General features: G+C 50.5%; 1 protein-coding gene across 1 annotated transcript; it reads right to left on the bottom strand.

Annotated features, from left to right (window-relative positions):
* Positions 1-2,050: 2,050 nt before the first annotated feature.
* Positions 2,051-12,419, bottom strand: LOC145715037 (protein Shroom2-like). Its single transcript, XM_081794623.1, has 5 exons — positions 12,400-12,419; positions 11,231-11,362; positions 3,862-6,322; positions 2,249-2,346; positions 2,051-2,108 (listed from the first exon to the last, which is right to left on the bottom strand). Exons 1-5 carry the CDS (start codon positions 12,417-12,419, stop codon positions 2,051-2,053), a joined length of 2,769 nt encoding a protein of 922 aa, XP_081650749.1.
* Between the last annotated feature and the right edge of the window lie 2,023 nt (positions 12,420-14,442).

Below are 14,442 nucleotides of genomic sequence, written 5' to 3'. Positions count from 1 at the left end.
TGTCTGACTTCGGTTCAGGTCATGATGTCACAGTTTGTGAACCCGAGCCCCACGTTGGGCTCTGTGCTGACAGCTCAGAGCCTGGACCCTGCTTCGGATTCTGTGTCTCCCTCTCCCCCTCTGCCCTTTCCCCACTCGTGCTGTTTCTCTGTCTCTCAAAAATAAATAAAACATTTAAAAAATTTATGCAAAACATTAGGTATCTTAAAATCTTTGTATTACAGGATTTTATTTTTGGTGAGCAAAAGACAGTCCTTAACCTGAGTTTTCATTTCTTTTATTCCCAGATTTAATGTTTTAAGTACATTATTTCTTACTGATACTTCAAAAAACAAACATTCTCTGAAAAAAACTGGGAATGGCTTTTCAATGCTCCTATTCTAGAATTTCATTGAGTCCTGCCACTCTTTGAAAGTGCACACAATTCTGAAAATTGCTGGGTCTGTAGCTCAAAAGCAGAAAGCTTCTGGAACTAATTTCTTCAGGGTGGTTACACAGTCTGCTAGAAGACACAGCAATGATAAATGAAGCATATGGTCCCTCCCCCTGTTCCTCTTGACCCTTTCACTATTGATAGTGCCATTTACCACACACACACACACACACACACACACACACACACACACTGTACATTAGAGCTATTCATTAGGACTCTGTTCACCGCAGGGGCGCTAACTCTAACCACCACACAAACCCTCTGCAGGATCAGTGAAATACATACATGGCAGGAGCACAGGGGTGAAACCAGAGCTCGCACATGCAGGGTGCACCGAGCGCTCTCACAACTGCAACACAGCCTAGAAGTGGGCTTGGAAGAAAGAGTACAGCTGGTGCTGGGCACGTGACTTACCCAGAATGTATAGTAATAAAGCTGTGATTGTGTTTCTCAGAAACTGCTCGATTCCGTAGGTGTATTATTCAGCGGCCATTCCTTCTTACCCAGGGATTCTTGGTTTTAGCCATGCAGATAATTACACAGACTTCCTACACAAAATACCACTCGTGTCCCCTCAGAGCCACGTAAAGATTGGATATTCTCCTGTAAGGCTAACAGCACTCGAGTTTAAAGCCAAACGAAATAAAACCCCAGTATAGAAGGCTCTCAAAAGCAAACATTTAAATTGGTTATTTCTGCAACAGAACCCTGAATTTTGAGGTTAAGTGTTTAAATTTGAATATCACACCAATCACCAGAGATTCTCAAAGCATTAGAAAGATCTGTATTCAGTGACCCAATTGTGTAGTTTTATTTCCACTGTTCTATCAACCCTCTTTTTTTTTTTTAAATGTTTTATTTTTGAGAGAGTGTGCATGGGGGAGGGGCAGAGAGAGAGGGACAGAGGATCTGAAGCGAGCTCTGAGCTGACAGCAGCAAGCCTGATGTGGGGGCTGAACTCACGAACCGTGAGATCCTGACCTGAGCTAAAGGTGGACGCTCAACCGACTGAGCCACCCAGGTGCCCCTATCAGCCCTCTCAAAATAAGCTGATACCACAGGTCCTACAGTGTTCTACGCTTCCATCTCCCTCCCTCCTCGTGCGTATCAAGGGCGAGATGACACTATTGATTCATTTACTTAATCAGTCTAAATTCTATCCTCACTACAGTCAAACAGCTACACTGGCCACATTTGAGAACTACGGCACACAACGTGCTAATAACACTGCTACCATCCACCAGTCCTTCAGATCCTCTTGAGGAGCCAACGGACTTGATTTCTATTTTCGAGCTCGAAATAAGCCCGATTTAGAAAGGCTGGCTCCATTCCTTTCTGACAATCTTCGCAGGCAACTCCAATTTGGAGACCACGCCCCGGCAGCCCAGCTGTGTACTAGATCATTAAAGCATCCTTTCAACGAGCATTCTGGATAGAGCATTTCATTCAAGCACATTACACTGGATTTCTCATTCTGTGAACATAAAGAACCGTACTGTACAGAAAACACAGCAGCCATTTTAAGAACCAAAAAAAAAAAAAAAAAAAAAAAGGCACGATGGCATCAGAAGACATCTTCGCCCTTGAGACGCTTCTGCTGGAGGCGGCGCAGGGCTACAGGCTCTGCTCAAACGGCACCACGTCTGCAGCGGGGACGCTGAGGTGCTGGAAACTGCATCCAGTTAGCAGCCATGCTGGATTTGGCAAAAAAACCACCAGAGGCCCAATCACGTGAACCAAGCATTCACCCACCATCGAGAAGGCCACCTCCAAGATGTCTTCTTAGCAACCCCAAATCCAGAATTCACCCACCTCGGATTAGGGCATCCCTCCTCGGCCCGGATGGTGGCAGAAAGTTGCCTGTGCTCACCAGCGTCCCCCACTTGCTGTTGTGGTTCGATGGCAGCTTCCTGCCAAGAGCAGCACAGTGAGACACCGAATCATCAAGCTGCCTTCCTCAAGACATCTATTATTATGAACCCCCTCATTGTGGGTTTGCCCCGCGAGCCTGTGCCGCGGAGGCGAGGACGCAGCCTGCCGCCTTGTAATGACACTCAGCCACAAGGCTCACAAGCTCCGCTCTCCAAACTGTTGTTTTTTAGTATTTATTTATTTTTGAGAGAGAGAGAGAGCGAGAGAGCGAGCTGGGGAGGGGCTGAGAGAGAGGGAGACAGGATCCGAAGCAGGCTCTGCACGGACAGCACACAGCCTGACACAGGGCTTGAACCCATGGACTGTGAGATGGTGACCTGAGCTGAAATCAAGAGACAGACGCTTGGGGCACCTGGGTGGTTCAGTCGGTTAAGCGTCTGACATTGCCTCAGGTCATGGTCTCACCGTCCTTGAGTTCAAGCCCCGTGTCAGACTGTGCTGACAGCTTGGACCCGGCTTCAGATTCTGTTTGTCTCTCTCTCTCTCTCCCCTCCCCCGCTTGCACTGTGTCTCTCAAAAATGAATAAACATTAAAAAAAAAAAAAGGCGCTCAACCGACTAAGGCTAGGCACCCCCTGAATATTGTGTATTGAACCTACTACTGGTTCTTTTTTAAAAAAAATTTTTTTTAATGTTTATTTATATTTTGAGAGAGAGAGAGAGAGAAAGAGGCGAGATGACACTGGAATGTTTTCTTTAAATTTCCTAGAAAGCTTGAAGTCAACTTTCAGCATTAGGACTCTTAGCTCATAGAAGCGCCTGGGTGGCTCAGTTAAAGCGTCTGACTCTTGGTTTCAGCTGGGGTCACGATCTCACAGTTTGTGAGTCTGCGACCCGCACTGGGCTCTGTGCTGATAGCATGGAGTCTGCTTGGGATTCTCCCCCCGCCCCTCCCCTGCTCATTCACTCGCTCTCTCTCAAAATAAACTTAAAAAAATTCTTTTTAATAAAAAAAATAAAAAGAATTCTCACCTTATAAAAAGTGCAACAGTTTAATGCATTGCATGTTTAATTACATTTGTTCTGGAGGAATCCAAACATATTTGAAAAAAAATACTACAAGGAACAAATATTAAAAATTTTAAAGGCCTCAGCATTTGAAGAGTGGCTATCGTGTATCATACACTGTCTTCACCCCTTTGCATTTCAGAGAACTGACCATTTTCTAGGCTTCCCCCCAAATTCTTTACGTGGTGTTAAGGTTGGGGCAAGCTAATTATGAGGAAAGACAGCCGAAGCAAGTGACGATGGGGAGGCCGGGGACTCAGGACAGGCACACGGATACGGAGTTAAATTGTCATGGATGTACCTGTTTAGTCCCCAGGTACCTTTCACACAAGTTGACACGAGAAGAGCCGGTGCACACAAACGATGCCCAAACGGCGGGACACAAGCGACACTGACATTGGGCCATCGTATTTTCAGGGCATCCTACATGTGCCTTAAGACAGCAGCCCGGGGCAGCTCTTCCTTGGTTGGGGCACAAACCTTACCTGTTTGTAGGGGTCTGTGGATGGTGAGGAACGGGACCTTCCATGAACGTACTGTGGCCTCTCGTGTTGATCCAGACCTGCGTCCAAGATGTCATCCGCTGAGTGATACCGCCCAGAACTCCTGGCTTCTAGAGTGTTTCTCTGTTCCCTCCAAGAGGCTTGATACTCAGTAAAGGTTCCAAGTCTCTGAGACGGTTCTGGTTTTCCCATGTTCGCCGTTTTTCCGTGACTGCTGGGGTTCTCTCCAAAGGAGGTCGTGTGGGCCCTGTTCTGGAACGAAGGCTCTGCACCTTCGTACCCGTGGCCCGCTGTCCGCGGCCTCTCCAGCTTCTCCTTCGGGAATCCACAGAGCGCTTGCCTCTGCCCAGGTCTCTGGTGAATGGGTCTGCTGCTTTCCTCAAAAAACTTGCACCTGTCGGCGAATGTGCCCACGGTGTCCTCGGACGCACCCGGGTGCCGGTGGGGGCGATCGGGCCCTGCGAGCCCCACCTCGTTCATTTTCTTGGGTTCGGAGTACGATTTCAGCTTCTGTTGCACCGTGAACCGTTTCCGGGCCCCAATGCGGGGAACGTGCGGCAGGCCCCCTCCAGACGGGGACGGCTTGGGCAGGCCCCCCTCCCAGAAGTGGGGGGCGGCATCCAGATGTGTGCTGTGCTCCTCAGTCCGCGGCTCTGCTGACCCCGCGGGACGATCGGCCGGGCTGGGCTCCAAGTCGCGGCGCTTAAAGGACGTGGCCCTCAGGACCCGGGCTTGGGCCTCCTTCAGGTGGTCTTTATAGGTGCCCCGGAAGGAACCTTCTGGGGAGGCGCCGGGGACGCCTCCCGGCTCCACCTGCCAGCCGCTGGCCTCCCGAGCCGCCTCGTCGGCCCCAGCCAGCGCCACCGTGCTTCTGCTCTTCTGCAGGTTGGCTCGGCGCATCTGGACCTCGTTCCTCAGGGTGGTGGCAAAGCGGTCGCTTCTCCGGGTGGCTCTGCCCACCTGGCCATCGAACGGGGGCGGCCTTTCGGCACCAGCTCCCGGGCCGTCGTCGGGCGGGCGCGCCCCCTCCCGGGCCAGCGAGTGCAGCATAGGTGTCTTCTGAGGGGAGATCTTGCTGCTTTCTCCCGCGGCCCACAGGAAGCCGTCGGCGGCTTCCTTCCCCGCGGCTCCTGCCCAGTGGGCGGCTGTCTGTGGCTCCTCGCTTCCCATGGGGTGGCCCTTGGCTGCCTGGTCGCTCTCACGGGTGTGCGGGGCCTCCTCCTCGTGCTGGCGGATGTGACCCCAGGGCCCGTGGCCCATCGGGTGCTCAGTGGGGAGTTCGTGGGCTTCTGCGGCCCTGTCAGACTGCCAGTATTCCTCGTGGGGCTGTCCCGCCTGGGCGCTTGCCTGTGGGCACTGTCTGCTGGTCACACAGTAGTAGCGGCTCTGCCCACCGCTGTCGCCCTTCTGCTCAGTGGCACCGGGCCACCTGAGCCGAGCGGGGCCGTCGTCCTGGACACGGTGGGCAGAAGGCTCCTGGCAGCCACCAGGGACGGCCACACAGTGCTGCTCCCTCAGCGACGAGGCGGCCCTGGGGCCGTCGTGGCAGAAGGGACTCTCGTCACTGTACTGGCGCGGGTGCTGGCAGCCAAAGGAGGCCTGCGGGAAACGCACGTCCGTGCTGGACAGGGAGGCCTGAAGCCGGCCAGGGGCCCCCGGGAGGCCGCCCGGCCTGTGGTCAGGGGTCGGCACCCCACCGTCCAGGGGGACGTGGGGCGCAGGGCCCGAGCTCCCGACTCTCTTCCCATTGCCGGGCCGTGCCGGCCTCCACTGCTGACTGGTGGGCTCTGATCTCCAGTCACTGCGGGGCTGGGCCCGGGGTGGGCCTGGAAAGTGCTGCACACTGGCGGTGTCTGAGAGTGGAGGGCCCTGGGCCTTCTCGTGGCTCTTGGTGGCAGTGAAGCTGTCACTGCGGAGAGGGGGAGGTGGTGGAGGAGGGGAGGAAGGTGCTTTTCTCTTATCGGGGACATACCAAACCGGTCCCAAATTTGATTTCCCAGGGGTGGCCAGCTTGGTCTCAGGACTGTCCTCTGGCCTGGGGCTTCTGCTGCCGTCACGGGGGGCCCGGGGTGGCAAGTACCCGAGCCTGTCCTCCAGGCCCTGGGGGTCACTGGCAGCCTGGCCCTGCCGGCCGCCCGGCCTGGAGGCCTCCCCCAGGCCCACGTTGTAGAGGATGTTCTCTGCAGAGGACGCATCAGCCTTGGGCAAGGTGTGGTCGGGCGTGCTGGAGCTGGTGGAGAATGAGCCGTAAGCTGAGTCCCGCTTGCTCGGGCCGCCCAGGTGGTCGATGCTGCCATTGGACCTGGCGGCGGAGAGGCGTCTGGAGGGGTAGGGCTGGGAAGGGTGGTCCAGGCTGTCGACGCTCCCCAGGGAACTAAAGTGGTCAGAGGTACGCTGTAGATTCGTGTGCTCCCACGTGCCAGACAGGTCATGGGAGGAAGAACTAGGAGGAAAGAACCAGAGAGAAGAGTTTGCTTTTGAAGCGAGCAATAGTAAAGGGGACAAATGAGGAGAGCAGGACCAAGAACACAGCTGGCCCCACACAGAAACGTCCAGATGCCGGGGCGCCCGGGTGGCTCAGTGGGTTAAGCGTTCAACTTCGGCTCGGGTCATGATCTCACGGCTCGTGAGTTTGAGCTGCGCGTCGGGCTCTGTGCTGACAGCTCAGAGCCTGGATGGAGCCTGCTTCGGATTCTATGTCTCCCTCTCTCTCTGTCCCTCCTCTGCTCGCATTCTGTCTCTCTCTCTCTCTCTCTCTCTCTCTCTCTCAAAAATAAATTAACATTAAAGACTTTTTTAAAAAAGATTATTCTGTGACCCGTGAAAATGACAGGAAATTCACATTGCAGCACTCACAGATAAGCTGTGATTGGAACACAATTATGGCCATTTGTTTACACACTGTTTGTGAATACTTCTGAGCTACAACGGCAGAGCTGGGTACCTGCAACCGACAGAGACCCATGAAGCCTAAAATATTCCCTACCTGCCCCCTCAAAGAACAAGACTGTGGACCCCGGGGTTTAGCGTATAAAAGGATTCTTCTTATGGATTACTAAAACCGAAGAAGCAATCAAATGACAGTAATTTTCTCTTTTCTTTTTAAAATTTTTTTACGTTTATTTATTTATTTTGAGAGAGAGAGAGAGAGAGGGAGAGAGAGAGAGCAGGGAGGGGCAGAGAGAGAGGGAGAGAGGGAGAATCCAAAACAGGCTCTGAGCTGTCAGCGCAGAGCCCGATGTGGGGCTCGAACTCACGAACAGTGAGACCAGGACAAGTTGGATGCTTAACCGAGTGAGCCGCCCCAGTGCCCCAAATAACGATAATTTTCAAATTAAAAGGGGAAATCCAGAGATAGCGTTACTTTTCCACACCCAAATATTAAAGTACCAAGAGCTCCTCTTAACTCTCAGTTAATGGAATATTTGATAAAGGACCCAAGCCACAGGCTTTCTTAGCAAAACAAACACTGCCGTGCTCAGGGGACTCATTAACTTGACAGAGTTCACTGGAGCTGTACCTGAATGCCAAAAATACTGGTTCTGAAGCAGGATGGGGCCTAAGACAGGGAAATACAAAATCAGGTTTGTTGCTACAAGCTGGGAGATATGTTTGTTAAGGAATCAGTTATTCTATGAGGTAGTGACAGTGTATATAGGAGGCTAATGGCTCTCGATGGTAAAACTACTTATCCAAGCATGTTAAAAATGCTTCCGTGGGGAGCCTGGGTGACTCAGTCAGTTGAGCATCCCACTCTTGATTTTGGCTCAGATTACGGTCTTACAGTTTCTGGTTTCAAGCCCCGTGTGGGGCTCTGAGCTGGCAGCGTGGAGCCTGCTTGGGATTCTCTGTCTCCCTAGCTCTCTACCTATTCCCCTACTCTCTCTCTCTCTCTCTCTCTCTCTCAAAAATAAATATTTAAAAAAAGAAAAAACTGTTTTCATTAAAGTTCAACAAAGCTGGAACATTCAGGCTTCAAGGTAAGAAACAAAAAACAAGAAAAACTACCACAACCCTGGCAACTTTAGGTTTGGGGAGAACCAGGATGAATGGGAAAAATGTGTGATTAGGGCAAGGACACAGGAAACCGAACTGGCGAAATCACTCTTAAAACAAACACAAGGGTTGGGATGAGCACTGGGTGTTGTATGGAAACCAATTTGACAATAAACTTCATATATTGGAAAAAAAATAAATAAATAAAAATAAAATTGCAACCCACTCCCCCAAAAAAACAAAAACAAAAACAAAACACAAGGGGCGCCTGGGTGGCTCAGTGGGTTAAGCGTCCGACTCTTGATGTTGGCTCAGGTCACGGTCTCAGGGTTTGTGAGTTGGAGCCACAAGTCGGGCTCTGGGCTGACAGCGCAGAGCCTCCCTGGGATTCTGTCTCTCCCTCTCTCTCTGCCCCTCCCCTGTTCTTGTGTGCTCCCTCTCTCACTCTCTCTCTCTCTCTCTCTCTCCCTCTCTCTCTCTCTCTCTCTCAAAAAAAACAAACATTTAGAAAAGCACGTCACTGACCATTTATAAAACAAACAAATGAACAAGAGAACCAACGAAAACACACAACAAGGGCTCCATCTACAAGTTCTGAGGATACGGCAGCTACCGGGGACAGTGACATTGTCCTGAAGGCAGGGGACTGTTGGCTTGTATACCCTTTCCTAAAAGGACAGAGCAGTGCCCCTCTCAGACAGAACAGGAGGCGGTTCTCCTGCACCCTCCCCTCAGTGCCCTGGAGGTGATTTCTCTGTAACATTTGAGGTCTGGGCAGCTATAAATAGTGCCCAGCACCGTTCCCACATGCATGTGGGCAGCAAACGTGATTCTGTCATCAACAAACCACCAAATGGGCTTAATGGAAATCGTATTACTTTACATCACTTTGATAATGAAAATAAAAGGCCCACTTTTCACTTAACTTTTACTACGCAGTTGAGAATCTGTGGTTTTTCAAAAATACCCTGGACTCCAAATACCATCATCTCTTGTCACTTTCAACAGGTCAATGCACTGAGATGTATTGCCTTCACAGAAGTACTTCAGAAGTTTGTAGCAGACCGGTGTTTACTAATGATCAAAAACTGATTTTGAGATGGTTACGTTAGCTCTACACACACAGGCACAAATGCCCTTCCATAACAGATATGCACGCACACTCACATACACAAACACATACATTCAAGCACACACGCGCAAGCATGCACTTGCATACATGTGCACACGCCACACTTACAGATACACCTGTACATATACATACATATACACACTCATACATGGGCTCGCACACACCCAAAGCCACCCTGCTTAAAAAATATTAAGTTTACTTATTTATTTGGGGGGGGGGGTGAGAGAGGGTGAGAGGGAGACAAGAGACAATCCCAAGCAGGCTCTGCACTGTCAGCGAGAAGCCCGAAGCTGGGCTTGAAGCATGAGATCGTGACCTGAGCCGAAGTCGGACGCTTAACCCACTGAGGCAGCCAGGCGTCTCCCCCCCTCTCTAAAAATTTTTTTAAGTTTATTTATTTATTTTGAGAGAGGGAGACAGAGCCATCATCCTTTTAATATGAGACTTGTGAGGACGCTGGCCACTCACCCAAGGTGGCCAGGAGAGGCCTCCTCCAGCCAACACCCCTGTGGTGTGGCCACACACCTGCCTGACACATTAGCCCTTCTGGCCCTGAAATGTGGACTCCAGGTAGCCCAGAACTCCCCCTCCATCCACTGACCTACAACTCCCAGCATCTGGGTCTCCTGCTCAGTGGGAAAGCACCCCTGGGCCCCCGAGGCTGGATGGCACCCTGGCATGTGGGCTGTGAAGCCCTGATTTCCTCTATAAGGAGAGCCCTGGGGGCTGGGGAAAGGGTGTTGATGCTTAAGAGAACGGCCTGGGAGCCTCGCTGGAATACACTTGCCGAACCCTTAGGCAGAGCCTGTCTTCTTTTTCTTAAGATTTTTTAATGTTTATTTATTTTTGAGAGACAGAGAAAGACAGAGTGTGAGGGGGGAGGGGCAGCAAGAGACAGGGGGACAGAATCTCAAGTAGGCTCCAGGCTCCGAGCTGTCAGCACAGAGCCCGACGTGGGGCTCGAACTCACGGACCGTGAGATTATGACCTGAGCCCAAGTCAGAGGCTCAACCAACTGAGCCACCCAGGCGCCCCGCTTCTGCCTTCTAATGTGCACATAAAAGTCTCAGAAGAAGGGTGGTTGCTGTAGACACATGGGTGGACGGACAGCCCTCCCACTCAGCTCAGGACCACCGACCTGGCTGGCCCAAAGGGATTCAGCCCAAAAAGGTAAGTCGCCAAGCTCCTGATTTATTAAACAACATAAATGAGAAAGCACACTTGTTCATCCTTGCCCTTGGTGTTTTAGTTTTTGTTTTCTTTTTTTTTAATGTTAATTTTTTTTTTTTTTTGAGAGAGAGAGAGAGAGAGAGAGACATAGAGAGAGAGAGAGAGAGAGAGACAGAGACACAAAGTGTGGGCAGGGGCGGGGGAAGAGAGAGAGGGAGACACAGAATCCAAAGCAGGTTCCAGGCTCTGAGCTGTCAGCATAGAGCCTGACATGGGGTTTGCGAACCACGAGATCATGACCTGAGCCGAAGTCAGATGCTTAACCAACTGGGCCACCCAGGTGCTCCTAGTTTTTGTTTTCAAGGCTTGGACACCTACCTACCCAGTGAAGAATTTAGACATTTCTACTGGTAATGGTGTGTCAGCAGCTTTTCCTCATCAGAAAAAAAGCCTCTGACTGTTGATTTCGGCTCAGGTCATGATTGTACCGTTTGTGAGTTAGAGACCTGCATGGGGCTCTGCGCTGACAGTGCAGAACCTGCTTGGGATTCTCTCTCTCTTCCTCTCTCTCTGCTCCTCCACCACTGGCACGGTGTCTCTCTCTCTCTCTCTCAAAATAAATAAATTAAAAAAAAAAAGAGGGGTGCCTGGGTGGCTCAGTTGGTTAAGCATAGGACTTTGACTCAGGTCATGATCTCGCCGTTCATGAATTCAAGCCCCAAATCGGGCTCTATGCTGACTGCTCAGAGTCTGGAGCCTCCTTCAGATTCTGTGTCTCCCTCTCTCTCTCTGCCCCTCCTCTGCTCACTCTTTGTCTCTCTGTCTCAAAGACAGATAAATGTTAAAAAAAAAAAAAAAAAAAGAAAGGAAAGGAATGAAAAGAAAAGAAAAGAAAAGAAAAGAAAAGAAAAGAAAAGAAAAGAAAAGAAAAGAAAAGAAAAGAAAAGAAAATCACGCTGAAGTCAAGAAAGGTGCTGTTGTGGCAGGGCTGGGAAGTCATGGGCGTTGGTGGAATGTCGAACACCGTCCATCCCAGTGGGAAACAGTGCCTACCTGGGGTGGTGACGGCCGTGCCAGGAAGGACAGGAGCTGGCAGAGGGGAACGGAGATGCTGATGTGTCGGGGTGGCTATCAGAGAACTTGGTGGCATGCCAGGAGTGAGGCCTCCAGCTCAGTTCATTCTTCCTGAAAAGAACAAAAAAACAAAAAAAAACGCAGACAACTCAGGAATTGCAAATAAAGGACAACCCTGTGCCAAGACGGGAGTGAGACACGGAAATATGTTACAGCTACTCCCGCGTGACTGATAGCATTGATTCCGGGGCTTTCCACGGTATCTGGATATGAAAAATTGTTAACTTTTATTAATGCAGAACCCATCCTAAGGCAGAGTGAGAGTCATGAGCTCCAAAATGTGAACTAAGCCTTATTCTTCAATTTTTGCTCTAAACAGGTAAATAAATCTTGTCCTCGCCTCAGCCATCAGTAGGACCCTGGAAGGACTCTTCTGTCTTTCCTGTTTCAGCATAGCTAGGCACACAGCCGTCAGCCTCCTTGAGGAGGAGAGATGCACTAGAGAGAAGTGCAGGGGGTCCCCAGCTCAGCCGGGTCACACACAGTTTAGACCACTTCCTTTTTTTTAAAGTTTATTTATTTATTTTGAGAGAGAGACAGAGAGCAGGGGAGGGGCAGAGAGAGAGAGACAGAGAGAGAGAGAGAGAGAGTCCTGAGCAGGTTCTGCACTGTGAGCACAAAGCCCATCGCAGGGCTCCAACTCCTGCACCGTGAAATCACGACCTGAGCCAAAAGCAAGAGTCAGATGCTTAACCGACTGACCCCCAGGCATCCCTGGATGACTTCTATTTACTCACTTCACTAAGTAAACGCAGACATCTTGACATTAACTGAGACTAGCAGAGGCGCATTCATTCCTCTGAGCCTCTCAAGTGCCTGTGAAGTCAGCTAAGGGTCCCCATCGTGTGAATTCATGATGCCCTAGAACGACGACTCTAGTCCGTTCAGCCAGGACTTGTGAACACAGTATGCAGCGTCTTCCTGGGCTCCTGCGCCCCTGTCCGCACCCTCCCATCGGTGGCTTATTCTTTTTTTGGCTACACCGCCTGGGAATGATAAGGGAGGTTCAGTCGCAAATCCCTACAGCTGCCATGTAAATGTTCACAGAGCATCCAAGAAAACGGTGGTGTGTGAGGAGAGCCACGCACCTGCTTCTCCCAGTCTCCATGTCTCCACGTCTCCAATTTGGGACAGAACTTGCTCACTGTGGCCAGTCGGCAGCTCAAGAGGCTCAAACCGAGCCTCTCTAGATGCTTGACAGAGAGCAGACATTCTTCCAGGCAGGCAAAGACATTAAAGGATATTAATGTTAAAAGCATATTAAAGAAACCTGGGGTGCTTGGGTGGCTCAGTCAGTTCAGCGTCTGATTCTTGACTTCGGCTCAGGTCGTGATCCCAGCGTCATGAGATTGAGCCCCACGATGGGCTCTGGGCTGGGTGTGGAGCCTGCTTGGGACTCTCTCTCCTCCTCTGCCCTTGCCCGGCTCGTGTGTTCGAACACACACACGCTCTTTCAAAACAGTAGTAAAGAGGATTAAAGAAATCTGAAAAGTATGTATAACTTAAACCTTCTGGCAACTCACGGGGCGCCTGAGTGGCCGAGTCACTTAAGTGTCTGACTCTTGATTGCGGCGCAGGTCGTGACCTCACGGTTCCTGTGTTCCAGCCACGCTGACAGTGTGGAGCCTGCTTGGGATTCTCTCTCTCTCCCTCTCTCTCTCTGCGCCTCCCTCAAAAACAAATACATAAACGTTAAAGTAAAAACGTTCTGACAACTCATAATTAAGGAGGAAAAGTAGATGGGTGGCAAAATGTGGAATGTGTTGACTTCAGGAGTTTCCCCATGAACAAGAGCAAAAAAACAGACAACTTCATCACACCACAGAAGTAAGGGGATTGAAATCCCAAAGTGTACCTCGTCGAGTTTCTCCAAATCCTCGTGAGGAAGGTTCTGGCTACGTGAGTCTCGTGTTCAGGTGGCATTTTCTGTGCTATCGCATCAAGGATGTGTTTCATCTTCCTTTATACTTAATTAATGAAGGAAATAAACTAGACTGAGAGTGGAGGCAAAGGAAACAAATAAAAAAAGGAAGCCTGAAAAAGAAAATGCCTTATAATCTGTGGCAACGTGTTCCAACCCAGCACATGGCAAGACTGGGATATGCGCTGGCTGACTTGGGGGTGGGGGGCAGCAGGGCTCCAAGAGTGCACGCACTCCCTCCTTTTTAAAAAGACAATACAGGGGTGCCTGCGTGGCTCAGTCGGTTAAGTGGCCGACTTCGGCTCAGGTCATGATCTCACAGTCTGTGAGTTCGAGCCCCGCGTTGGGCTCTGTGCTGACAGCTCAGAGCCTGGAGCCCGTTTCAGATTCTGTGTCTCCCTCCCTCTCTCTCTCTCTCTCTCTCTCTCTCTCTCTCTCTCTGCCCCTCCCCTGCTCATGTTCTGTCTCTTGCTCTCTCAAAAACAGCTAAACATTAAAAAATAAAATAAAAAAATAACACATATAGATGCATGTCTATTCCAAGAAGACATAGTTGACAACCACAGCAGAAATTAAGAGCTTTAAAAAAAAAAATCACCCAGTGAAAAGGTTGTACCTATAAGCTACACATAAGGATATTCTGGCTATTGGGGATAGTGACGTTTTCCTAAAACATAATGGGCTTTTCATCAGGTCCTTTGAATTTCCTAGTGCATAATGAATGTATTTGGGAAGGTTCCAGCTACCTTCTGTTTCTCAGCCCCTCTGACTACCTAAAACGGCTGGATTCATGCCAATAAGAGAGAGGACGACGTTCTGGACCCAAGTGTTCATTCAATCACAATGCTGTGAGGATGCTGGTCTGGCAGGCTGTGGGGAAAGAGCTCTCTGGCGCCACCTAGTGGTCTCACACAGCCACTGTCCCTCTGGCTGCGTTTCAGACAGACCCAGATGAACAGAAACAAGAACAGATTTAAGGTCTTCATTTTCACAAGATCGTGGGCTTTCTTCTCGCACAAGATACACACTCAGGTGGCTTTAAGCCATTCAGCCGCCAGAAATGTGGGGACCCTGAGGAGTGCACAGGTCACAGGATGTGCCAGGACAGGAGAGCACAAGTCCCCAGTTTGAGGGCCTGGGTGAAACCACTATGCCATACTTGGTTCTTAGTGGTATCCACCCTGGCCACCCGCAGAGCCATGAGCATTAG

This window comes from Panthera onca, chromosome Y (assembly GCF_046562875.1).
Source record: "Panthera onca isolate mPanOnc1 chromosome Y, mPanOnc1 haplotype 2, whole genome shotgun sequence".
Classification (NCBI taxonomy): Eukaryota; Metazoa; Chordata; class Mammalia; order Carnivora; family Felidae; genus Panthera; species Panthera onca.
Note: the sequence above shows the minus strand (reverse complement) of the source record. Positions and strands in the feature narration are given on the sequence as shown.

Excerpts from the sequence above, each read along its gene's own strand:
- LOC145715037 (XM_081794623.1), bottom strand. The coding sequence starts at position 12,419 with ATGGAGACTGGGAGAAGCAG. Across the intron at positions 6,323-11,230 it reads CACGGCCGTCACCACCCCAG|TTCTTCCTCCCATGACCTGT; the intron begins GTAGGCACTGTT and ends CTTTCCTCCTAG. Across the intron at positions 2,347-3,861 it reads CCACAGACCCCTACAAACAG|GAAGCTGCCATCGAACCACA; the intron begins GTAAGGTTTGTG and ends TGCTCTTGGCAG.